The sequence below is a fragment of the Dreissena polymorpha genome, chromosome 11 (assembly GCF_020536995.1).
Source record: "Dreissena polymorpha isolate Duluth1 chromosome 11, UMN_Dpol_1.0, whole genome shotgun sequence".
Taxonomy (NCBI): Eukaryota; Metazoa; Mollusca; class Bivalvia; order Myida; family Dreissenidae; genus Dreissena; species Dreissena polymorpha.
In genome coordinates, this window is record NC_068365.1 from 75,152,147 (window position 1) to 75,180,095 (window position 27,949).

The 27,949-nt window shown below is 35.0% G+C and overlaps 2 protein-coding genes across 6 annotated transcripts in view; one reads left to right on the plus strand and one right to left on the minus strand.

Moving 5' to 3' along the window:
• Positions 1–27,949, plus strand: part of LOC127850138 (uncharacterized) — a 106,874-nt gene that overhangs the window by 24,807 nt on the left and 54,118 nt on the right. For all 4 annotated transcript variants that reach the window (XM_052382943.1, XM_052382945.1, XM_052382946.1 and 1 more), the window contains exon 4: positions 10,859–10,905. In XM_052382943.1, coding sequence (XP_052238903.1) covers positions 10,859–10,905 — 47 coding nt within the window. The remainder of the gene's footprint in view (positions 1–10,858; positions 10,906–27,949) is intronic.
• LOC127850145 (uncharacterized) lies at positions 4,848–9,198 on the minus strand. 2 transcript variants are annotated; one of them, XM_052382969.1, is made up of 2 exons: positions 8,746–9,198; positions 4,848–5,980 (listed from the first exon to the last, which is right to left on the minus strand). In XM_052382969.1, the coding sequence occupies exons 1-2, from the start codon at positions 8,960–8,962 to the stop codon at positions 4,860–4,862; spliced, it is 1,338 nt and encodes a 445-aa protein (XP_052238929.1). In that variant the 5' UTR covers positions 8,963–9,198; the 3' UTR covers positions 4,848–4,859. The 2 variants fall into 2 exon arrangements, with proteins under 2 accessions (XP_052238929.1, XP_052238930.1); XM_052382970.1 differs by lacking the exon at positions 8,746–9,198 and adding an exon at positions 7,524–7,776.

Genomic DNA, 27,949 nt, shown 5'->3' on the forward strand with positions numbered 1-27,949 from the left:
CAAAAACATAAAAATAAAAAATATTCGGGCAACAATGTTTCAAATGCTGTTGGGTATATCCATTACTTTTTACAGTTTTGCATGGTTGATAATGTACCGAATTATGCAAATGTAATAGTCCATTGCCCTCAGGCATCTGCAAAGTTTTATGACCTTTATCCCTTTGTAAAAATCCATGATCGAAGTGTTACAAGATAAGCGAAAACAGGGCCGAAGTCTGTAGAAAGCTCGGTAAAATAAACTGTCCGAAAATTGAGATACATTCATTATGGAGAAAAACCCGTATGTCCGAAAGTTCAGAGTCACGAAAAAACTTTTTTTGCAAAAAAACCCACTAAGAATGTCCGAAAACTAAGAGTAATTACGGTATAGTTTGAAAATGAAAGGAGATAAAAATGATTATTTTGATTTATATGTTAATGGGTCTGTGTATTATCAGATTCATATGCATATTCTGCTTTATCATCATCATGTTTGTCACACTGTATAGTCTACTGAAATAGCATTGAAAGGAAGATGTCAAATACACGATTTTGAAAGGTAAACAAATTAAATATATTAATTTAACTCTTTTTAATATACATCATTAAAATTTTACACAACACAAACACTAAAGCGTGTTTGTTAATATTTGGTTATGTATACCAATTATGATATGTAAATTTAAAAAAATCAGTATTGAACTTAATGCACTTAGCTACATTGTATGTTAAAATGTTGTATTCAAAAAGTTTAATATGCATGTGAAAGGATATTAACTAAACATAATTGGCTTCATTGTAAAAAGAAATAAAAGCAGAAATTTCTAATAATAAAATGCTGTCAAACATGCGCTCAAAAACAATTTTAATTCTGTAACTTATAATCATATTAATCAGGGTTGGCACATTGACCGGTCAATACCCGGTAAAAACCCGTCAATGCTGGTCATTATTGGTCAATACTGGTCGATTTAAAATTATAGCATTTTAACATCATGAAGGAAGACTTTAAGCTATTCTATATTAAATCATTCATAATTCTGTAATTGATAAACTTTTTTTGAGTTATTTATTGTAAAAAAATAATCTTAAAAGCTGCACAAAATTACTTCTTTATTATTTATGGAAACGGCCACAAATACATATTATTTATGGAAAAGGCCTCAAATACATAAAGGCTAAGGCAATATCTTTATCTCAGTGTATCACATCTGTTACTAAAGTATTAATATTACTATTGTAGTTACCATAGTTTTTCACTTATCTATTGATATATCTATTTTATAAGCAGATGAACAAACAGAACTCCTGTGTATTGTAGGGATATAAATTTGGCCCCTAAGCCTTAATTGGTAACAAAATGCATGTAGTGTTATGTCTCTGATATTGACAATGAAGCAAATCTGCCCTTAGGCTATATCATATCACTCAAACAAAAGGAGATAACTTGCTATTAATTTAATAGTTACTTCTAACTTGTCTCCTTTCTGTATTTTTTATCCTTTCATATTTAAAAGTTCAATTGGTCTTCAACTGAATAAGCAATCAAAGATCTTGATTTTGCCAACAAATAATGTTTTTCAATTGTGGGTTAACTATAGACTCGTCTTTTCAATTATTTATTTCTTTTGATAATTATTTCTTAAATAAACATTAATAATTTAAGAATCTTCTCCAACTTCTGTATCATCCTTACAAAGCTCAGAGAACGTTAAGGAATCCAGAAAGCTGCCAAGTTAGTTGTTTGTTACTGGTTTCTCCATGGAGATTAAGACATTACCGTAAATTTGCAGCCATAAGTCGACCTAAAAACGCTGCCAAAATTGACTTTAAAAGTCAAATCGACTTATGGATGAGGTACTAAATAAAAAATAAAAAACATATTTCTGTGCCGTTTTTTTAAAGTAATAAATCTCTGAAGCGGAGGAATGATGATTGTTTACGGTAAGGCCGACTCGTCTTTTACTTAAATGTCCGCAGATAACAAAATACTCATGTTTACATTGGTTTTTAATTTATTAATCTTCGTAATAAGTCCAAATAAAAACATGTAAAAATAACTTCAAAAATATTAAACATTTGTGACATACGGTAAAGTGGTGAAAATTATACATAGCAATTTGTCTATTGATACATCGCCCGGTGTCTGGTAAGAACAATAGTAAATCGACTGCTGACACTTGTACACATTTAAAGTTAATCCGTGTAAATACAAACTGTCAACAGTTGCAGGTGTCTTTATGCCACCAATTATCGCTTCTCGGCCTTTGACTAAGATCAAAGTGTAAAGTGTAGTGTTGGCATCCTTTCGATCATTTGTCTTTATTGCGTCACGCCTAAAACAGTTATCCGTTAATGATATGCACAACGGTTCTGCTACAAACTACTTCTGACCAATCAAAAATAATTACTTGATCGTTGGATACGCCTTTAACCAATCGCTATTTTCCAACTTCACATGATATATTTTTTGATTGGATGAAGGTGTGGTTTCGTTGATTTATTCACAACTGTCCCACAGTTAATGCATAATCGTTTCGTAAATAAATAGATCTTATCTGAGTGAAGATTTTATTCATTGTTTGATTATAATAATATTACGCACTCACCCTGGATTATTAAAAAGTGTAATTGGACATATCAAATACACAATTACTTTGGATCATCTGCTTAGTATTATCAGATAAGACGTTTTTCCAGAACGCAGAAAATATTCCTCGGGTATCACGTGATTTACGAATATGTATATAACAGTCGAATAGCGAGCGATGCGAGTGTTGGTAAATTCATGTGTTTCACGCATAATGGCGAAAGCGTTGTTGATTATTTGAGAGCAAGTTACAATGATTTTGACCATATAATGAATTTCTGCGTTCAAGATTTTACAGAATTTTCAAATCAATAGCACTAACATTTGAATACAAAAATATCTGCTCATAATATAAACAGTGAAAGTTATTACGTTAAATGGGATACTAATTTTGATTTGTGAAATATATATCAAGTTCGAAATAATCAATGATATGTTATTATGATTTTGAAAAATAAAATATATTTTTCGTGATAATAAATCATTGAAACGTTGAATGTTTTGTTTTAAATATATTCTTATTAATAATATCCCAAAAAATGTCAACTGCCGGTACAGAAGCCTTCAGAACCATGAATAAAACGTCACTTAAACATGTCCGAGATATTGAGGAAATTTACCCCCCGACTTATGGCAGAGTCATTGACAGTGCTACAGCCAGCTTTTCAAAATAGAGGGGAGCTTCCTCCAAAAGGGCACATTTCACGCGTAATTTTGGAAAATAGGGCATTTGGTTATAAATATACTTAAGTATATACTTTGGTTATACTATATACTTATGAATTGTAAACATTAGTGCATTGGATGATTTCACCAATTGTATGCTGTTCCTCATTTTGTGTAATGAAATTATAATAAATATATTACTATCTACATTGGCGCTAAGGAAAACAACTTAGTTTCCAATTTCATAACCGACTTGGGCTAGCATCAGACTACACGCATTAGAGATATGTAGATATCATATTTCTTTCCGATGTGTGTGTGTGTGTCGGGGGGGGGGGGGGGGGAATTTTGATGTTTTTTTATCACCTATCATCATTGAACTGCATGTTAATCTTTCAGGTTCCAGTTTCAGCATCAGTGGCCTTGTAGAAGAAACAAAGAAAACATGAAATAAATTCAGGGGTTTCACTGGGTCAAAAAAACGTTGTGACTGTCACCACTTAAATTCGTTGCTATTAATAACTTTGAACCAATGTTTGTCCACAATAAATAATATTAATTCAAACAAAAATCGATATTGACAAATTTAAAGTCCAAACAATGATCAATGCCACCATGAAGTAGCATCCAGTCTGGAGAATAAAATGAAACATTGTTATTGTTACTAATAGGATATATTTATTTTACAACACATTATTTCAACTAATGTCAACAATGTTGACAGTTTTGTTAGGTCGCGAAAATATATGACAATATCAAAATTACATTTTACTTGCAGAGGGATAAATCCTCCTTCCAAACAAGTTCTTTATTTGTTGAAATAACAACTGTCTGCCCCTATTCATGTTAAAATTCATCATGATTGAGGACAGAAAGTGTTCTAAAGTTCAGAAATAAAATCCAAACACAAATATGTTTTCCATGTCGTAATTTCGGACTAAAAATTAACCGCATATTCGCATTAAAAAAGATTATTAATTTTCAAATTTTAAATGGTATTTTGAATTACAAATCACTATTTTTGCAAACAAAAAATCATAGCCAAAGACTTCAGAAGTTTAAAAAAATTCGATAGTGCTGAGTTTGATTTCATTCGAGTGTGATTGTGCCTAACCAACCGTGACCTCAGGGATTTCCAGTCGTTACACCCCCTGGACGTTACACCCCTGGTCATTACACCCACCAAGCCTGGTCATTACACCCACTAAGCCTGGACATTACACCCACCAAGATATTGATTAGATTAGAAAGGTGTTATCAACTTATGAACCACTAATTGGATTTGTCATGTAAGATGACACTGATGAGATTAATGGTTGCTCAAATTATTTAATGACTGTAACAATATGCATCTAAATAATAAATACTTTTTTTCAAGAATATACAGACAGAAAAAACTTGAAGAAATAAAAATAAAGATAAATAAAATAAATATTTAGAATAAACAAAACACAATCTTAATTCATATACATTTATATGACAATATTAAAGTATCATACATTAAAATTGAATTGTGTATCGTAATCAAGATGCATTTTTCAAGCTTAATCATCTTTTATCCTTTTATTAATTTAAGATGTGTGATGTCATAACAGCTTTCCTGCCTCAATTATAAAACATAGTTAAATAAAATAATTGCCATATGTATTGGTACTATTAAAATCCCCAAAGCCTGAAAGAGAATATACAATTAAATAAACACTTACTTTAAAGGTCCCGTCCATAAACCAGCGCTTGGTTGACCGTAGTATTTCCAGTTGCCTTGGTGTGGAAAAGAGGATGTGCCGTTCCCTGTCAACACGCAGGTCGGCTATGATGTAGTCCCCGCAGTTCAGATAGTCTTGATTCACTGCAAACTCCAGGTTAGTTGGCTCTGACGGTCTTTGGCTCTTTCTGTGACGGTTGGCCTTCCTCTGGAGGGACTCTGCTGTTGGCAGGTTTGGGCGGGTACCCCTGTCAGAAAGAGCAGTTCTCGCCAAGTCCATAGCGGAGTGGTACAGATGGTTTGAAGAGTCTTCCTTGATTTTCACAGATTTTTCCTTCTTGTACAGCAGACTTGGATCAGCGGGATGACAATGGTTGGTGCTGTTTCGAGCAAACTTGTCGCCATTACTTGTGAGCTTCGCCTGACACTTCACATTCTTGTTCCTGACACTACATCGCCAGATTGTACCGCCATTCTTCAACGTCTTAAAGACTGAGTACGAGTATCCATCTGTACTGATGACGATAGGGTTGCCGTGCTTGCTACCTGTTGGGAGATGGTGGAAGACCACGGGTTGCTCTTCTACGATCGACGTGTTAAGTGGCGCTTCTTGTATGGAATTCTCGACAATCTCTTGGGGACGCTCAAAAGGTGTGTCAATGGTAATACTGTCGTTGGCGTTGACAATTTCAGGCTCTGGCTCAGGTTCAGGCTCGGGTTCAGACTCAATGGTAGTAGACTCATTCAAATCAGCTAGTGTAGGCTCAGGTTCAGGTTCATCATGTAGTTGGACGTCCATGGGCTCCATTTCGTGAGTGTCCTCTGGTGTGGCATCATCAAGAGACTCATTCAGATCAACAAGTGAAGGCTCAGGTTCAAGGTCATCATGTAGTTGGACGTCCATGGGCTCCATTTCCTGAGTGTCGTCTCGTGATGCATCATTAATAACATTTTGTTCTTGCAGAAGACAGGGGATACACTTGAAAGGAATGTCAAGCCCTTGTTCTACAGCCTGCTTATACTCTTTCCTGCTGATTCCTGTACAGAACAAATTTAAAACACCTATGTATTGTGCAACAAGTATTTATGATATATTCAAATTTTTTAATTTTGCATACTGTTATATCAGGGTTGGCATATTGATCGGTCAATTGAGTATTGACCGGGCTGGCGGTAAATACCCGGTTAAATACAAAGTAAGTACTGGTCATTACTGGGTATTACTGATCAATACTGGTCGTTTGAAAATTATAGCATTTAAACATCACAAAAGAAGATTTTAATCAAATACGATATTAAATCAATCATTATTCTGAAATTGATACGTTTTTTTTGTAAGTAATTTATTGTAAAAAAAATCTTTAAAGCTATAAAAAATAATTCTTTATTATTTTTGGAAACGGCCTATAATATATAAGGACTAAGGCAATATCTTTATCTCAGTGTATCACATCTGTTACTTAAGTTTTATTAACCAGGTTTTTAACCAGGTTTTCCGAAGGAAAAAACTGGTTATTAGATTGGCGAATGCGGGCGGGCTGGCTGGCTGGCTGGCGGGCTGGCGGAATAAGCTTGTCCGGGCCATAACTATGTCGTTCATTGTCAGATTTTAAAATCATTTGGCACATTTGTTCACCATCATTGGACGGTGTGTCGCGCGAAATAATTACGTCGATATCTCCAAGGTCAAGGTCACACTTTGAGTTCAAAGGTCAAAAATGGCCATAAATGAGCTTGTCCAAGCCATAACTATGTCGTTCATCGTCAGATTTTAAAATCATTTGGCACATTTGTTCACCATCATTGGACGGTGTGTCGCGCGAAATAATTACGTCGATATCTCCAAGGTCAAGGTCACACTTTGAGTTCAAAGGTCAAAAATGGCCATAAATGAGCTTGTCCTGGCCATAACTATGTCATTCATTGTGAGATTTTAAAATCATTTGGCACATTTGTTCACCATCATGGGACGGTGTGTCCCACGAAAGAATCACGTCAATATCTCCAATGTCAAGGTCGCCACGACTAAAATTGGATTTAAAAAAAAAAAAAAATTACAAAGGGGGTTAATTTTTTTTGGTCATTTCAAAAGTTCAGTTTGAGTTTTCTCCCTTTATCAGATTTTTTTTTCACAATGAAAACCTGGTTTTGTGACAATTTTGTCCCTTGTTACTATTGTAGTAACCATAGTATTTCACTTATCTATTGATATATCTATTTGATTAGCAGTGCATAAAATGCATGCAGTGTTATGTCTCTGATATTGACAATGAAGCAAATCTGCCCTTAGGCTATTTCATATCACTCAAACAAAAGGAGGTAACTTGCTATTAATTTAAAGCAAGTATTAATAAAGTAAAACTATCCTATATCTGTTGGTTTCAGTTAGTTTGTTAGATATTGAAATAGAAGTAACATATTGTCACAGAATGATATATAAAATTTTACTGCATACTTTAAAGTGACAGTTGTTTTATTAATTATAATATCATTAAACTTTAAAGTCAGAATTGATAATGAGGGATCATTGAAGAAATCCTTTTTTATATTGAAACACAATTAACAGGAATCTGTCACTTACTGTAGCAATCAAAGCATGTTTTCACAGTTTATGGGAGGGCCCTAATTGGCAATAGTCTGTGTATCTTTTATGGCCCCTAATAAACAGTTAGAGGGTCTTTGTCTGGCCCTAATGTGGCCCAAATAGGTACAATGTTTATCTAAGTGGCCCAGTGTTTGGCCCAGTGTTACTGTTAGTTTTACAAACTGTGTTTCATAAATGATGACACAAAACTGTGTCAATGATTTAAAACACTAAATTGGGGCATGAGTCTTAATGCAACATTAGATAAACTTAATTATTTGTATGACAACAAATATATATATTACATGTATAATCCCTCATGTCTCTACCCATTTCCTTTTTCCTGCATAAATACCATTCTGTTACATATCATATCATATTTTTAGAAAAATTATATTTTTGTTAATAAAATGTAAATCATAAGACCATTAAATTGAATTTTATTTATGTAAAAATAAGAAAGTATTAAATTAGGATTCCAAACTTTCCACATGATGTAGTTGGTTAAAATGTAACAAATAGTTTCTAATTACTAATAATTAATGGATATGTTTTTATAGAGACTAATAATTATATAAGTTATATAAACAGATAAAACATAGATACCAAGTTATACCCAGTAATGTCCATAAGACCATTAAATTGAATTTCATTTATGTAAAAATAAGAAAGTATTATTAGGATTCCAAACTTTCCACATGATGTAGTTGATTAAAATGTAACAAATAGTTATCTAATTATTAAAAATTAATGGATATGTTTTTATAGAGACTAATAATTATATAAGTTATATAAACAGATAAAACACAGATACCAAGTTATACCCAGTAATGTCCATAAGACCATTAAATTGAATTTCATTTATGTAAAAATAAGAAAGTATTATTAGGATTCCAAACTTTCCACATGATGTAGTTGATTAAAATGTAACAAATAGTTATCTAATTATTAAAAATTAATGGATATGTTTTTATAGAGACTAATAATTATATAAGTTATATAATTGTGTAGGTTAAAGTTTATAAATGAGTATTAACAAAAATAAATTGGTCAAGAATGGGGCAGCTAATAAGCTTAAACCAAGTTGGTGTTTTAAATTATTTATCAGTTACAAGACCATTTGATAAAAACGGAAAATGCCCTAAGGTCCAAAATCGCATGATGTCATGGAGCTCAAATGATCTAGAATGTTTATAATAGGAAGAAGAAAATGACTTACCAGTATCACCACATCTAATATGCTGCCATAATCCACAATTATCACATGAAACAGCAAAATCAGAACTATTAACATGCTTTTTTTTACAATTTGAATCAATACACAAAAATATTTGTTTTGGGGGCATTTTGACAGAGTAACAATATATACCTATAGTATGATATTCTCTAAAATTGTTCTGGTATATATGGGGACAATGAGTAAAAACAATTTGCATTGAGTATTTGTCTTATTAACTTTGTTACGTTTGATGTTTTGATATTCTTTTGCCACGACATAAAGATGCAATATTCTTTAGAATTCATAAAATCAAACAACAACATCTTCAAATGAATTTTAATAATAATGGTGTGAACAAACTCCTTTAATTTTAGGTGTTATTATTACACTTTGATAATTAACAAATTATTTGAAAAGATCAAATAAAAATGTTTTTCACACCAAAAAATTGTTATTTCCGAATTAACACTGCACATCAATAAGACAGACATTCAGACAAACAAACAATAAACAACACTTGGACAGACCCCCATTGGACACACATTAAAGCAGAAACATCATTAATCAAGTGAAGTGTGCCCCATGGTAGGTGTGATCACACCTTAGGAACCTAATCAATTATGTTTACATCTTGGTGGGTGTAATGTCCAGGCTTGGTGGGTGTAATGACCAGGCTTGGTGGGTGTAATGACCAGGGGTGTAACGTCCAGGGGGTGTAATGACTGGACACCACCTCAGAGATAATCTCTCACAGCATGTTACTATCGTCTGCAACAAAAGGCTAATTACTAAATTAGTGATCGGATAACAAATCATGCCCTTGGGGCATGTTTGTTCATAATGTGTTGACTTAACACGCCCCAGGCAGTCATGTACCGGTAACTTAAGGGTGTATCCTGTGTATTCATGTTGATGTTTCTGGCGATTTATACGGCCTGAAAACAGGGATTTACTGTAGAGACCAAAAGGGCAATTGACAGACAAATAGAGGGGCGCTTTTTAAGGGGGCAAATTTTAGAGGGGCGCAGCGCCCCTCTATTTATTGCTAGCTGGAGCACTGCAGTCAAGGCAAAAAAACAAGTTTTTCTAGCCACATTATACCCCTCGACTTATGGCCGAGGTAGACTTATGGCCGCGAATGTACGGTACCTGATAAATTTGTGACAGTTCAACAACACACATTTTGACGATTCCTGTATGATGTGATGATGATGACATGTTCATATGTGTATAATATTTTTTGATCTCAAAAACATTTAATATAATTTTTAATAATGCACATCATGGTTTAATATTCAGTTCTCCGAAAAATGGACAATTTTGACTAACTTGCAAAATTTTAGAGAGATTGGCCTACAAATTGCATGAACAGCTCTAACATAGTGGGTATTAATAGCTTAAGACATTATTGGCAACATGTCTGTTTAATTTATATTATCAATTTTGTTTAATCAAGCATGGAATATAATTCAAAATTGGGGGTAAAGTTCAATCGACCAGTATTGACCAGTAATGACCACTTTCTCAGGAGTATTTACCGGGACGGTTTAACCGCTAAAAAACTGCTAGTTAAAACCTGGTGCGGTCGATTGGTTCCTTAGTTTCCCTTAAAATGAGAGAAAATTAAATTTTATAACAAAAATAAACGCTTTCTGCACAGATTGAGTGTGTAAATTTTGCTTGTTCCAGTTAGCTCGGCGAAACCTGATATAAATTTTTCATTTTTTCCAATTTCATGGTTTATTGCGCTATTTTTCTCAATTTCACGGTTTATCCTGCTCAATTTCCCAATCCAAACGACACTGGCAAAAATAATCACTGCTAATATTTGGGGATTCTTTAGAATCTCTAAAATAAGAGTTTACTTAAGACTTGAATAATTGTTGCACATTTGATTTCAGGGTTGAGTGGACCCACTCAAATTTACAAACATAAGTGTCCGAGTTTATATTTTATTTCACAGTATGTTGAAAATTCTATAAGTGTGTCAAATAGAGAAAATCAACACATTTGATACTTGTACCAAATATCCGCTTCTCAAAAAATGTGTCAAAAAGTTATTATTTTCTTTCTTAGTAATTACGTTAGATTAATTTTTATCTAATGTTTGTAGTGAATGCTGCGATAGAGAGTGATCAAGTGAAGAAAATTGTAAAAAAGGTACGTATAACTTACTAGTATTTAGTTTAACTCTTTGGAAGCTAAGGAAAGGGTGGTATTAATTATTGCACTGGTCCATCGTATTTTTGTCCATCTGTCCGTGAAGCTTGTGTTTTCAAACTCTTTGCTACTTGATGGATCTTGCTCAAACATTCATAGTTTAATTACCTTCATGCGTGATGATCATAAACTTAGGAATATTGGCTGAAACACGTTTTGGCAGAGTAATGGTCTGTCTTTCGGCCAAAGAATGTACATGTACATGTATACTCCCAAAATGTTGTGGTTTTTGTCTTTAGCTGCTTTTCGAAATTTACTCAAAGTTTCAATGCTGGATCAACCTTAATGTATAGACAATGCTCCCAAAGTATCAGGATATTGTTCTTCAACCCTCCATAACATGATGCTAGTAAGAGAAAATATGTAAACAAAAAATTTCTGAACATAACAACATTTAGGACTTTCTCAAGACCTTTAAAGTTTTAATACAAGCTGCATTTGAGTGAATATATAAATTTAGCATACCGGGTATGCTGATAGTAGCCATAACCTGATAGTGCATATTGTAATGTTGTTAAAACACTGTAATTTACCAGTGATTTTCTTGTGGATTTTTAATTTAACCTGTTATAATTCCTAAAAAGCAATACTGTTGTATTTACCGGAATATAACTCATTACTATGCCCTTCGAAGAAGAGGGGGTATATTGTTTTGCTCATGAGGTCCATCCGTATGTAGGTCCGTCTGTATGTACGTCCGTCCGTATGTCCATCCACCAGATGGTTTCTGGATGATAACTCAAGAACGCTTAGGCCTAGGATCATGAAACTTCATAGGTACATTGATCATAACTCGCAGATGACCCCTATTTATTTTGAGGTCACTAGGTCCAAGGTCACGGTGAACAGAAATATTAAATTGGTTTCCGAATCATAACTCAAGAAGGCTTATGCCTGGGATCATGAAACTTCACAGGTACATTGATCATGACTCGCAGATGACCACTATTGATTTTGAGGTCACAAGGTTAAAGTTCAAGGTCACGGTGACCCGAAATAGTAAAATGGTTTCCGGATGATAACTCAAGAACGCTTATGCCAAGGATCATGAAACTTCATAGGTACATTGATCATGACTCGCAGATGACCCCTAGTGATTTTCAGGTCACTAGGTCAAAGGTCAAGGTCATGGTGACCCGAAATAGTATAAAATGGTTTCCGGATGATAACTCAAAAACGCTTATGCCTTGGATAATGAAACTTCACAGGTACATTAATCAGGTCAAGGTCACAGTGACCAAAATAGTAAAATGGTTTCTAGATGATAACTCAAGAACGCTTATGTCTAGGATCATGAAACTTCATAGGTGCATTGATCATGACTCGCAGATGACCCCTATTGATTTTCAGGTCACTAGATCAAAGGTCAAGTGTGACGGTGACTCTACTTAGAAAAATTGTTTCCTGATGATAACTCAAGAAAGCTTACGTTTAGGATAATAAAACTTCATAGGTACATTGATCATAACTCTCAGATGACCCCTATTGACTTTCAGATCACTTGGTCAAAGGTCAAAGTCACGGTGACTTGACACAGTAAAATGGTTTCCGGTTGATAATTCAAGAAAGCGTACGCCTAGAATCATAAAACTTCATAGGTACATTGATCATACTCGCAGATGACCCCTATTGATTTTCTGGTCACTAGCTTAAAGGTCAAGGTCACAGTGCCAAAAACGTATTCACACAATAGCTGCCACTTCAACTGACAGCCCATATGGGCGGCATGCATGTTTTACAAACAGCCCTTGTTTATTAATGACTATTGTTAAAACGAATATACAAATTAGATTGCATATTTCTGCGGATATTGCCAAATATATGATTATCCAAATAGTATCGAGATATCACATTTTATTGTAGTAGCTATTGCTGCTGCTGTTACTGTTACTGCTACTACTACTTCTACTACTGCTACTACTACTACTACTAGTATTAAGTACATTATGTTGCTGTTTTCTTGTCATTCGGAAGATTTCATATTCAATGTTACACTTATATATGTGTATAGAATTAGTTCTTTCAAATTACAAATATTTAATTAATTCTCCCCCTCCTTTATTATTTAACCTAACATCTCCCCTCTTAAAATCTTTATAAAATTAAAATTGCATCATTCCAAAAAATTATTTTCTGGTTACTACATGTATATTTGTTATAATGCACATGGATGTTAGAACAACTACCAAAATAATTATATATATATATAATATATATACAGGGATCATATTTTTTTCGGTTTTGTCGGTCCTAGACCAATTGGGGTCATGAAAGACCTATTTAAAATCCCAACAGTCGGTCCGATTCTGTTTTCTATTAAAATTCCCATGTCATGAAATCGATTACACAGTGTACATGCTAACACACCCTAATGACATTCTTACAGTACAGCCAAAGCGGAACAAACGTATTTCGCGATCCGCGGCAGCAAGGCGAAACGAGTCGATGCCGCGTCAGTCGTTGAAGCCGCGTCAGTATGCGGCGGCAAGTCGCATTTCGCCGCGAAACTTCGCATCTGTCCGCCGAGGCATTCCGCGGTCCGCGACATGATGCCGAGTCAATGCGATCATAAATTATTTTTTTTTAAATTATTAGTTACATGTAGCTAACAAATTTTGAAAGAACAATTATAATAATAATTAAAATCATAATAAATTTATTGTGCGCGGATTGTATTAGCATATACATGTAAGCATAGTTAATGTGTCCAATTATTAAGTCCAATTATTAAGTTTGTTTCCCGCCCGTAGCGTATGTATTTCACACATAAACAAGGTCACGTAATTATGTTTTCGCACATACAAGTGGTCAAGGCTCCAGCATATGGTGGATTTATAAATTAATTGCATGTTGATTCCGCTATAATATTTTAGCTGAGAAAATTAGCAGTTTGAAGCCACATCAATAATCAAGACGGTGACGACGTATTTGTAGTTTTGTAAATTATCAGCTTATTACAACTATTGTTTGAATATGCGTATATAAACACGTTTTATTTTGTTCATATTATACAGTTTATATCGCTACTAATTACCCGATAATCCCGTATATTCCAGTTTTGAAGCAAATGCTGGTAAATATTTACGATACACAAACATTCTCGATATTTCCTTAAGTATCAAATACATTTGGGCATTTGTTACTATTTATAGAGATGATGAAATAACGTCTAATCGGGGCGGTTTTTTCTCCACTGAACACGCGATTTACGCCTGATGTGATGTTCATGTATTTATACAACACAAAATACACCCAAACTTTCCAAACGACGTTCTACATGTCTGCATAATTTTCGCGCGCTTTTTATGAAACAAAGGATATTTTAGCACTGTTTATTTGACGCTAGAATTTGCCAAAGGACGCGTTAGCATTAAAATTCTGAAGTGTGTTTCGGATTACAAATATAATAATGATAATCAAACGAAACATAAACAGTTGCGCGTAATTAATTCTACGCTACACATACATGTATGTACATGTAGGTGGATATCTTTTCACTCGATCCGCCGCGTACGTATGCGGCGGATTTACTCCGCGAAAGTACGCGAGGTTAATACAGACTCGGCGTCGTTGCGCGGATCGATGCCAAGTGCCACGGCGATACGCCGCGTGAACACACGATTCGGCCGCCGCGGACTAATAATCTGGCCGTGGCGTAGCCGCGGATTATGTTTGTGCCGCTTTGGCTGTACTGTATCTCCGATTAGGTGTGATAAACCATTCGCTGCAGTCTCTAAACCGGTCAGGACCGGTTTATTGCACGTCAGACCAAGAATAAAAAACTTGTGTACAGCGGATTAAAGATAAAAAGACACGTCTGAATGCACGTGCTGTAACTAAACAAAACATGCCGATACATTTTCCACCAGCGTAATAATCCGGTAATATAATTATGAATGAAAGTCGCGGATCTGATCGACAGAACAGCCGAAAGTTATTTTTATGGGCGGAACTTCACATAAAATAGTACACAAGAAAACTAATATACATTGAATAAATCTTTAGTAAAACCGTGTTGGAATCGAAATAATTCGTGTACTTTATACTTTATGTTGAATAACTCACGACCGGAAAATTAGATGCGTGGTTTCAAATGCTTCGCTCTCGTGATTAAATCCCTACGCATCTAAACTATCGGCTGTGGGTTATTTGACAACAAATTATTTCTTAATTATTTCGTTTGTTGTTGTCAGTAGCCAACCTACGCACAGACATTTGTTTGGTTCAGTGCATGTTTGTAAGCTATTATCGAGCCGAAAACAATTTAAATCTTCTTGTATAGACTTATACAGATTAATAATATTGACAACGATGAAAAAAGTCTGATAAAACAGGACACGAAACAACATTGAAATTTTACTTGTACATGTATTATACCACCTTCATGAATGGCAAAATCAATGGTATATATATTAACGTAATTTGTCATGATTTTGTATATACATTTTCGGATACTTTTCCCCATTTATATCCGGACCAATTGATGTTGCGGGAAAATATGATCCCTGTATATATATATATATATATATATATATATATATATATATATATATATATATATATATATATATATATAAATTATACTATAATATGATATTTATGACAAAATACACTTTCTTATACATATTTACCTTCATATATATTATTTTAATTTAGATGTATGTTGAGAATTAGTATAAAGTGGAATATTTAAGAAATCATCTATTTCTGATTTCAATCGTGTAGCTCCCCATATGCTGCTTGATATACACAATACATAATAGGGATGCAGAATCAACAGAGTTTTTCAGGCGTTTTCACACAGGCTGGGCAGAATGTAATCACAACGTTAAGAACTTAATTTTTGCAAATATCTCAAGTTATTTAAATAAATTTGCAAAAATATTTAGTGCATAAAAAATTGTTTTTCTTGCAGTTTAAGCCGATATCTTAAGGTGTAAGAATAAATTATTGAAAACGTATGAAATCGGTGAGAAAATTTCACATTACGCGGGAAATAACCGGGTAGTACAAATAGAATTTTGAACAAGAACACAGGCTTATCAAATAAATTAATTGTGAAGTGCTTCACATTGACATAAGCAGCATAACAATCTGTCTTTTATGCACTAGTTGAGATTTATAAGAAAAATTGCATTAAAAAGTTATTTGAAATTTAGCACCACTTACCGTCTTGTTTACTTCCATTGAAAGTCACGTGATTCTGCACCCTATAATAACATTATCACTTAAAGAGCGCATATCCATTTGTACTATTATGTATTTATTATGCCCCCTTCGAAGAAGAGTGGGTATATTTTTTTGCAAATGTCGGTCGGTCCGTCCAACAAATGGTTTCCGGATGATAACTCAAGAACACTAAGGCCTGGGATCAGAAAAGTTCAAAGGAACATTGATAATGACTAGCAGATGACCCCTATTGATTTTCAGGTCAATAGGTCAAAGGTCAAGGTCAAGGTCACAGTGAAACAGTAAAATGGGGTCACAGTGACTCGAAACAGTAAAATGTTTTCCGGATGATAACTCAAGAACGCTAAAGCCTGAGATCAGGAAAGTTCATGGGGACATTGATCATGAATGACAGATGACCTCTATCGATTTTCAGGACTCTATGTCAAAGGTCAAGATCTCAGTGACTTGAAACAGTAAAATGGTTTCCGGATGATAACTCACAAATGCTGAGAACTAGGATCAGGAAAGCTCAAAGGGACAATGGTTCTGACCGGCAGATGAATCCTTTTGTTTTTCAGGTCACTAGGTCAAAGGTCAAGGTCAACAGTGACCTGAAGCAGTAAAATGATTTCAGGATGATAAATCAAGAATGCTTAGGCCTGCTATCAGGAAAGTTCATAGGGACATTGGTCATGACCGGCAGATGACCCCTATTGATTTTCAGGTCACTAGATCAAAGTTCAAGGTCACAGTGACTCAAAACAATAAAGTGGTTTCCGAATGATTACTCAAAAATGCTTAAACCTGGGATCAGGAAAGTTCATAGGACATTGGTCATGAATGACAGATGACCCCTATTGATTTTCAGTACTCTAGGTCAAAGGTCAAGATCACAGTGTCTTGAAACAGTAAAATAGTTTGCTGATGATAACTCACGAATGCTTAGGGTTAGGATCAGGAAAGTTCATAGGGACATTGATCATGACTGACAGATGACCCTATTGTTTCTCAGTATTTTAGGTCAAAGGTCGAGGTCACAGTGACTTGAAACATTAAACTGGTTTTTGGTTGATAGTATAACCGTATAGATCAGCAATATGGGCAGAAATATGCAGGTTTATTTGTATATTATTGTAACAACAAATTTATAAATGATAATTTATTATAACTGTATATGCAATCATAATGCTTGAAATTAATTATTACCAATTTAATTTTCAAAATGCACAAGAAAATGACTGGTAAATTACTAGTGTTTACGCAATATTACAATATGCAATATCAAGTGGTTCTTCTATCAGCATAGCCTATATATTTAATGCAGCTTTTTTTTAAACGTAAAAAGCGTTTAGCAAGTCGTTAATGTTGTTGTTTATATGCCATTTTTTAACAGCTTTTCTCTAACTAGCATCATGTAATGGAGGGTTTGAGAACAGTATCCTGGTGCTTTAATATTTTGGGAGAACCTTAAATGTTTGTACAATTAAAAAGAATTAAAAAAATCCGACCTGTATTTGCAAAATAATTGCCGCCTTGCCCTTTGTCTGTTTTTTATGCGCGCACTTAACCCTTTCCCCCATAAGTAGCAAAATGAAAATGGCTTATGCAAAAAGGATGAAACCAGAACGGCCTGCAAGTAAATCGCCGTCTGTCCAGATTTTATGCTGTTTGCTGCTCATCAGTATCTAAGGTTTGGAGATGAAGCCTTTAAAACTTGAATTTTGTATGAAAGGTCTTTAATTAAATTGAACTTTCCAAGGTACTACAAATGTGTAAAAATGACTGCCCATCACTCCCGTCATTGGGAGCTTTTCCCTTAAAGGGGCCTTTTCACAGATTTTGGCATGTTTTGAAGTTTGTCATTAAATGCTTTATATTGATTAATGTTAACATTGGATATAAAAATCTCCAGTAAAAAAATCAAGAATAAAATTTAAACAAGAAAAAAAAAGGTAACCCTCAGCAGGGCTCGAACCACTGACCCCTGGAGTCCTGGAGTAAATAGTCTCCCACCTAGCCCACTCGGCCATCCTTTAATACAAGTTCAGGTGTATTTTATACTTCATATAACCAATCCTCGTAGTTTCACAAAATGTAAAGACAACAACAGAACTCTCCAAATTATTAATTATGCCCCCCTTCGAAGAAGAGGTGGTATATTGTTATGCACATGTCAGTCCGTCCGTCGGTCGGTCCGTCTGTCCGTCCACCAAATTGTTTCCGGATGAAAACTGAAGAACGCTTAGGCCTAGGATCATGAAACTTCATAGGTACATAGATCATGACTGGCAGATGACCCCTATTGATTTTCAGGTCACTAGGTCAAGGTCAAAGTGACTCGAAACAGTAAAATGGTTTCCAGATGATAACTCAAGAATGCTTAAACCTAGGATCATGAAACTTCATAGGAACATTGATCATGACTGGCAGATGGCCCCTATCGATTTTCAGGTCACTAGGTCAAAGGTCAAGGTCACAGTGACTCAAAAAAGTAAAATGGTTTCCGGCTGATAACTCGAGAATTCTTATGCCTAGAATCATGAAACTTTACAGGTACATTGATAATGACTGGCAGATGACCCCTATAGATTTTCAGGTCACTAGGTCAATGGTCAAGTTCACAGTGACTCGAAATAGTAAAATGGTTTTCGGATGATAAATCAAGAATGCTTATGCCTAGGATTATGAAACTTCATAGGTACATTGATCATGACTGGCAGATGACCCCTATTGATTTACAGGTCACTAGGCCAAAGGTCAAGGTCACAGTGACAAAATACGTATTCATGCAATGGCTGCCACTACAACTGACAGCCCATATGGGGGGCATGCATGTTTTACAAACAGCCCTTGTTCGTTTTGTGTTGCAACGCTTTATAAATTTCAGGTTTTTAAATCGTCAAAAGATGCATATAATGGCTATTGTTATGTCCCCCACCCACTATTGTGTTTTTTTTGGGGTTGAATTTTTCAATATTCTAGATAGCAACTTGATATTTGGTATGCATGTGTATCTCATGGAGCTGCACATTTTGGGTGGCGAAAGGTCAAGGTCATCCTTCAAGGTCAGAGGTCTTATATATGTGTCCAAAATCACATTTTTAGCTCGACTATTATATATGAAATATATATAGTGGAGCTATCCTACTCACCCCAGCGCTGCGTTAGCATGCAAATGTTAAAGATTTCGTACTACCCCAAATATTTTCTTTGTCCCTTGACATATTGCTTTCATATTTTGCATACTTGTTTACCAACATGACCCCAACCTATAAACAACAGCAGACAACTCTATCAAGCATTTTGTCATAATTATGGCCCCTTTTCCACTTAGAATATGCAGCAAATGTTAAAGTTTTGGTACTACCCCATTTATTTTCATTGTCCCTTGACATATTGCTTTCATACTTTGCATACTTGTTTACAAACATCACCCCAACCTATAAACAAGAGCAGACAACTTTATCAAGCATTTTGTCTTAATTATTGCCCCTTTTATACTTAGAATATGCATATTATCAGTGCCCCAGATAATTATTTGGGAAATAGGGTTTTCACCCATTGATTTTGAAAAATAGGGTGATTTCATTCTTGAAATAGGGTAAACTTAGTTATATAATTGCATACCTTATAATCATTTCTGCTTTTCATCTGTTGAAGCTGCATACTTGTATTGATTCAATAAAACTGTAAACAATTATAATTAACTTTAATAAACAGATGTTTCATAACATCTTTAACCCTTGAAACATTCCATAATATAAACTTTAAACTTAAAAAGAATGTTAACACGAATGATTCGGCATTTATTGGCTCTTGCTTTCTTGGTTCAAAAAGTTTGTGATCGACTGATATTTTGGCGCAACAATCGCGGACGTCTTTTGACCTCTCTTAGACATTTTTATTTCGCATTGTAGTAGAAACTGAAAGAACAGACGCTTTACAAATACATGCACAATGAGCGACGGATTAAATCATATTGAAAACGCATGTATGTTGTCGTAAACGCTGTAATTAAGTTATGAACTCTAGTCCACAGAGCGTTTAAATAACTTTGACTGATTTCCTGCTCCGTCATCCAGGCGCTTTCTGAATAAAAGCGTCGCCGCGTTTCGAAAATAATTCCAAAGAGAAAATACCGAAAATGAGCAAAGCATTTTCGATCGAAGCTATTGTACGCATCAAATTTGACGAATTTGCGTAAAAGTCAAATTGGTTGCGTTTTCAATACGCATGATATTGTATTTCTTTGCGTTTTTTAACATTTTAATAGGGTGAAAGACGCAGATACGCAGCTTATCTGGGGCACTGATTATTGATAAATCTATGTTAAAGTTTGCGTACTACCCCAAATATTTCCTATATCTTTTGACATATTGCTTTTATATCTTGCATACTTGTTTACCAACATGACCCCAACCTATAAACAAGAGCAGACAACTCTATCAAGCATTTTGTCATAATTATGGCCCTTTTACACTTTGATAATTGAATAAATTGCCATAACGTCTTTATTTATGATCACATTTTATTATTACTTTGACAAAACAACACTTACCTGAATACCACAATGGATTCCACCCAAACAAAACCCCACCCCCCTACCCAGAATCCCCCCCCCCCCCCCCCAACCTCCCCCCCCCCCCCAATTTTTTTTCTTTTTTTAAACATCATCTAATAAATTACCACACCCCACATTATACCCCCCTCTCACCCCACCCCCCTACCCCCCTACCCCCCTATTTTTTTAACATCATTTAATAAATTACCACACCACACATTATACCCCCCTCTCACCCCCCCTACCCCCCCCCCCCCAAACCCCCTGCAATTTTTTTTCCTTATTATGTCCCCCACTATAGTAGTGGGGGACATATTGTTTTTGCCCTGTCTGTTGGTCTGTTGGTTGGTTGGTTGGTCTGTTGGTTTGCGCCAGCTTTAACATTTGCAATAACTTTTGCAATATTGAAGATAGCAACTTGATATTTGGCATGCATATGCATCTCATGGAGCTGCACATTTTGAGTGGTGAAAGGTCAAGGTCATCCTTCAAGGTTTAAAGGACAAATATATGGGTCAAAATAGCTCATTTAATGTACACTTTTGCAATATTTCAATATTCAAGATAGCAACTTGATATTTGGCATGCATGTGTATCTCATGGAGCTGCACATTTTGAGTGGTGAAAGGTCAAGGTCATCCTTCAAGGTCAGAGGTCAAATTTATGTGGCCAAAATCGCTCATTTGATGAGTACTTTTACAATATTGAACATAGCAACTTGATATTTGGCATGCATGTGTATCTCATGGTGCTGCACATTTTGAGTGGTGAAAAGTCAAGGTCATCCTTCAAGGTCAAATATATTGGTCAAAATTGCTCATGTAATGTCACTTCTGCAATATTGAAGCTAGCAATTTTATATTTGACATGCATGTGTATCTTATGGAGCTGCACATTTTTAGTGGTGATGGGTCAAGGTCAAGGTCATCCTTCAAGATCAAACGTCATATACGGGGACATAGTGTTTCACAGACACATCTTGTTTTATTTTTGAAAGATTGTCTAATAAATTATTGAATATGAACAATTTCCCCATGATGGCTTAGGTTATACTGTCAAGCACTCTGACAGCTCTTGTAAAGATTCCCAATTCATTAATTTTGCGACTCAAATTTTTCCCAATTCATTGATTCATTGATTTCCCGCCTCATTTTTTCCTAGTTTGAAGATATCACGACTTAAAAAATTCCCAATTGTAGGGGTACAGGTACCTTTCCCCTTTAAAAACGCTGGTCCCCCAAGTGATATTCTAAGTGATCGATTAGCAAAGTTAAGCAGTTCAATAGCATATTGTAAAGCAATATTTAAACCAATTTATATATTGATTACGTATTTGCTACATGTAGGTAAATGATTATCATTTTTTGGCATTCAAACCCTATGCACATTTTATTTAATGGGAAAAAAATGTACATTTTTCGGATTGTCGTTTTTGGATACAGTATTTTTCGTAGATTCAATTACCGGTAATTTTTTACATCCATAATTAACAAACCTATAATAATGAATAAACATGAGATGATGCGGAGGGTCTGATAAATAATATTTCGCATAGTGTTCACCAGAAATTGCTACTAGAAACACTATAAAATGGTACAATTAGAGAGGGCTCGAGGGGGGGATTGCCCTTTATCTCAGTTGGAGACCTGTGTTCCCAGACCCCCGAGCCTTATTGTCCGGATTTTTAATTTGGGACAATTGACACCCTTATAAATAAAATACCAAACAAGTTATATTGTGATGAGTATAAATCACAAAGGTGATCTAAATAGGCCAAATCCCGATATTACGGATCTGCTGTGCTAAATGCAATCAACTGTTAAATTATGAACTGAATTGGTGTGGCAATGTAGGATCAGCATCTTATTTTTGTGTGGAAAGGTGATCGTAGATATTTTGCAGGTCTTTAAAAAAGAAGAATTAAATTAATTAATTAATTAAATTAAATTAAATCTTTAATTAAATTTGATATGAACTGTGATTTAATTAAAAATTACTGACTTCTAAGCCTAAATCCAACCTTGAATATAGTATAGTCCACACTATGGAAATAGTAAAATTTGGCCTTATAAAATAAAGTGGGTCAGCTGATGATAACATGACACTCTTTAGCTGATGATCACATGACACTCTTTAGCTGATGAGCACATGACACTCTTTAGCTGATGATCACATGACACTCTTTAGCTGATGATCACATGGCACTCTTTAGCTGATGATCACATGACACTCTTTAGCTGATGATCACATGACACTCTTTATAGTCCAGAGCTCCAGATAAGGTTTTGTGAAATTCTTAACATTACTTCCAGATCTTCAAAAATAATTCTTAACTCTGAAATTTTATTCTTAACGTTGCTACTAAGTTTTGGAAAATAATTCTTAACTTTTCTAAATGACCTAAAAATATATAATAATGGTTATTTTCATGCAAAAAAAACTAAATAAACATACTAGCAACTTTATTTATACAAGTTCAACAGTGTCTAGTGACTAGTCAGTATTATACAATTTTATTTTTCAAATACCTTCATATGCCCAAACTGTGCTTAGATTGCATGCCTTTGATGAATTTTTACATATTTCACAATTAAAGCCGGTCCCCCCTATCAATCTTTTCAACCATTAGCCACGGGAATTGTCCCTTCCACTTGTTCAATGTTTTTTTTTGTTTAAGTTTGGACCCGTCATGTCGCGTTTTTTTAGCTTTTTCCGACTGTGTCAGCAACTGAACATACAACATCGTATAAGATCTTTTCTATAATGTCTTTCTTAACATTCAACTTCGGCTCACATTGCGTACAATATGTTAAAGCATGTTTTTGCAGGCTTTGCAGTTTTTTTAAGACGCTCTCTGGGCGCCGCCATTGTTTTTGACAGAGAGACTGTACATGCCGCTTTTATTGGAAAAAATGCGCTTTGTTAAACAAACCCGATAACCATTCTATATAAGCACCGAAAAGATATTTAATACGCGAAATTTTCTCAAAAAAATCGACACGAATTGATGTAAAAATAATATTCGCAACTTTATTTTGTAATTCTTAATGGTATGACAAGATTTTAAAATAAATACGTAACGGACTTGAAAATAATTTGTAATTACGAAAATATGACCCTTATCTGGAGGTCTGTAGTCTATGATGAAAAATAAGTGTCAACAAACATGGGATGAGGTCAAAGTTAACTTTCATGCAATAATGTGAACTGATCACAGTACAACAGTGGAACTTCATCGACAACCTTGGAATCATTTTATTTATTGTCCCCTACGGGTGAAACCAGAGGGGACTTATGGTTTGCACTCTATGCCTCAGTCTGTCAGTCAGTCCGTCAAACTTTTCTTGATCCTGCGATAACTTTAAAAGTTCTTCATATTTTTTCATGAAACTTGAAACATGGACAGATGGCAATATGGAGATTATGCACATCAATTCATTTTGTTCCTACGTCAAGAATTCTGGTTGCAATGGCAACAAATATAAACAAAATTACTGACAATGGTGGAGTTTCACTGGTAGGGGACCATATTGCTTGGCAATCTCTTGTTCATTCATATTATCCTCTTTGGACATCATTGTTCTAATAGCAGTGGTGTTTTTATGCCCCCAGAACATAGGTTCTGGGGGCATATTAAAATCGCACTGTCCGTCAGTCACACAGTCAGGTAGTTAGTCCGTCCAGATCAGTTTCCGCTCTCTAATTCTAATTGTTTTTATCCGATCTTTACGAAACTAGGTCAGATGTTGTATCTTCATAATATCTAGGTCAAGTTTGAATATGGGTGATGCCGGGTCAAAAACTAGGTCACTAGGCAGAAAAAACAATCCAAGGAAACAAATATACTTTAAATGGACATAATTATCTGACCTTCCAATTTATATATTTTTGATAAATAATCAAAGCGGCGCAACAGGCGGCATTGTGTTTCTGACAAACACATTGTGGTTAAAGGTCAAGGTAAATGTCACCCTTCAAGGACTAAGGTCAAAAATACAAATCCAAGGGAAGTAATAAGCTTTAAAAGGCGATAATTATTCAAAATTGAACATAGCAACTCGATATTTTCCATGCATGTGTATCTCATGGAGCTGCACCTTTTCAATGGTGAATCTACAGTCACGGTAGTGGCTTTTAAGTATTTGCTACTTAAAATAGAAATTTGTTAGAGACCATTATTTGCAAGGGAAGAAATTTATATAATTATAAATCTCAGATTATATATTTCCTTACCCAGAATTTAAGTTCTTTTCACAGTTACTGTACAGATTTTGTATTTTGATTATTTATAAATCAAATTATTGATTTGTCGAGGTTTTTTTAGCTCCACTGGCCAAAGGCCAGCAGGGCTTATGTCATGGTCCTGTGTCCGTCGTGTGTGCATGCATGTGTCCGTGCGTGCGTCCGTGCGTTAACTTTTTCTTTAAACATCTTCTCCTAAACTACTGGTCCAAATCTGATGAAATTTCTCAGGAATGTTCCTGTGGTGAACTTCTTTCAAACTTGTTCAAATTAAATTTGACTCTGCCCCGGGGGGTAAAAAAATTGAAAATTTGCTTATATAAGGCCTATTTTGTGCAAACTTTATAAATCTTCTTGTCCATAACCATTAGGCCTAGGGCTACCAAATTTGGTATATATTGACATCTTATAGTCCTCTACCAAGTTTGTTCAAATTATGCCCCTGGGGTCAAATTTTACCCTGCCCCGGGGGGTCAAAAAATTGAAAATTTGCTTATATAAGGCCTATTTTGTGCAAACTTTATAAATCTTCTTGTCCATAACCATTGGGCCTAGGGCTACCAAATTTGCTATGTAGTGACATCCTATAGTCCTCTACCAAGTTTTTTCAAATTATGCCCCTTGGGTTAAATTTTACCCTGCCCCGGGGGGTCAAAACATTGAAAATTTGCTTATATAAGGCCTATTTGTGCAAACTTTAAAAATCTTCTTGTCCCTAACCGTATGGCATAGGGCTACCAAATTAGGTATGTAGTGACATCTGATTGTCCTCTACCAAGTTTGTTCAAATTATGCCCCTGGGGTCAAATTTGACCCTGCCCCGGGGGGTTAAAAAATAGAAAATTTGCTTATATAAGGCAGGTATTTTGTGCAAACTTTAAAAATCTTCTTGTCCATAACCATTGGTTGTAGGGCTACCAAAGTTGCCATGTAGTGACATCTTATAGTCCTCTATCAAGTTTGTTCAAATTATGCCCCTGGTGTCAAATTTGACCCTGCCCCGGGGGGTTAAAAAATTGAAAATTTGCTTATATAAGGCCTATTTGTGCAAACTTTCAAAATCTTCTTGTCCATAACCATTAGGCCTAGGGCTACCAAATTTGTTATGTAGTGACATCTTATAGTCCTCTACCAAGTTTGTTCAAATTATGCCCCTGGGGTCAATTTTGACCCTGCCCCGGGGGGTTAAAAAATTGAAAATTTGCTTATACAAGGCCTATTTTGTGCAAACTTTAAAAATCTTCTTGTCCATAACCATTAGGCCTAGGGCTACCAAATATGCTATGTAGTGACATCTTATAGTCCTCTACCAAGTTTGTTCAAATTATGCCCCTGGGGTCAAATTTGACCCTGCCCCGGGGGGGTTAAAAAATTGAAAATTTGCTTATACAAGGCCTATTTTGTGCAAACTTTAAAAATCTTCTTGTCCATAACCATTAGGCCTAGGGCTACCAAATTTTGTATGTAGTGAAATCTTATAGTCCTCTATCAAGTTTGTTCAAATTATGTCCCTGGGGTCAAATTTGACCCTGCCCCGGGGGGTCAAAAATTGAACATTTGCTTATATAAGGCCTATTTTGTGAAAACTTTAAAAATCTTCTTGTCCATAACCGTATGGCATAGGGCTACCTAATTTGGTATGTAGTGACATCTTATAGTCCTCTACCAAGTTTGTTCAAATTATGCCACTATGGTCAAATTTGACCCTGCCCCGGGGGTCAAAAAATTGAAAATTTGCTTATATAAGGCCTATTTTGTGAAAACTTTAAAAAAAAATCTCGTCCATAACCATTGGGTCCAGGGCTTCCAAATTTGGTATGTAGTGACATCTTATAGCCCTCTACCAAGTTTGTTCAAATTATGCCTCTGGGGTCAAATTCGACCCTGCCCTGGGGGGTCAAAAAATCGAAAATGCTTATATAAGGCCTATTTTGTGCAAACTTTAAAAATCTTCTTGTTCATAACTGTATGGCGTAGGGCTACCAAAATTGGTATGTAATGACATCTTATAGTCCTCTACCAAGTTTGTTTAAATTAAGCCCCTGGGGTCAAATTTGACGGTTCCCCAGGGGTCACAAAATTGAACATATGCTTATATTGGTCCCATTTTGTGCAAACTATAAAAATCTTCTTGTCCATAACCATTGGGCCTATTTCTACCAAATTCGGTAGGTAGTGACATCTAATAGTTCTCTACTTAGTTTGTTCAAATTATGCCCCTAGGAACAAATTTGACCTTGCCCCAGGGGTCACAAAAATGAACATATGCTTAAATAAGGCCTATTTTGTGCAAACTTTAAAAATCTTCTTGTTCTTAATTATAGAGCCTAGGGCTACTAAATTTGGTATGTAGTGATATCTAATAGTCCTCTACCAAATTTGTTCAAATTATTCCCCTGGGCTCAAATTTGACCCGGCCCCGGGGGTCACAAAACTGAACATATGGCGTTTACCAGTGGAGATTACTGCGGCTGTTTGGCTGTGACCAACAACAACATCAACATCTTGTAACCATGAGATAAAACCCTGTCATTTAGTGCCATTTTAGGTCAGATGGTGACTGCTTACAAAGGCATTGAAGTAAGAATATGTGTTATGAATGTTTTTCTTATAAACTGAAAAAAGTCGGGTTTTATTTAAATATGTCGAAAGTTACCATATATCCGGAGGAAAATATTTTGGATGACATGTTAATTTCATGTCTTTTTTGTTTAAGTGTTAAAACCAGTTTAACAATATATTAGTGATTTTAAAAACACAACTTCCATGAACATAATTATTTCAAGGAAAGTCAATATATGATACTGCACGGTAAACTCAAAGAGAAGGTGTTGAAATTAATGAAGTGCAATGTTCTTAACTATCGTATATGCTGCTTTTTAATAACTAATGATTCATTGTTCCATTTGTGAATCGTGACTGATCATGAATTGTTCAAATGATTGTCAATTGTTCAACAATCCATATATATTTCTGAACATTTTATAATTTTCTTAATATAAGTTATGA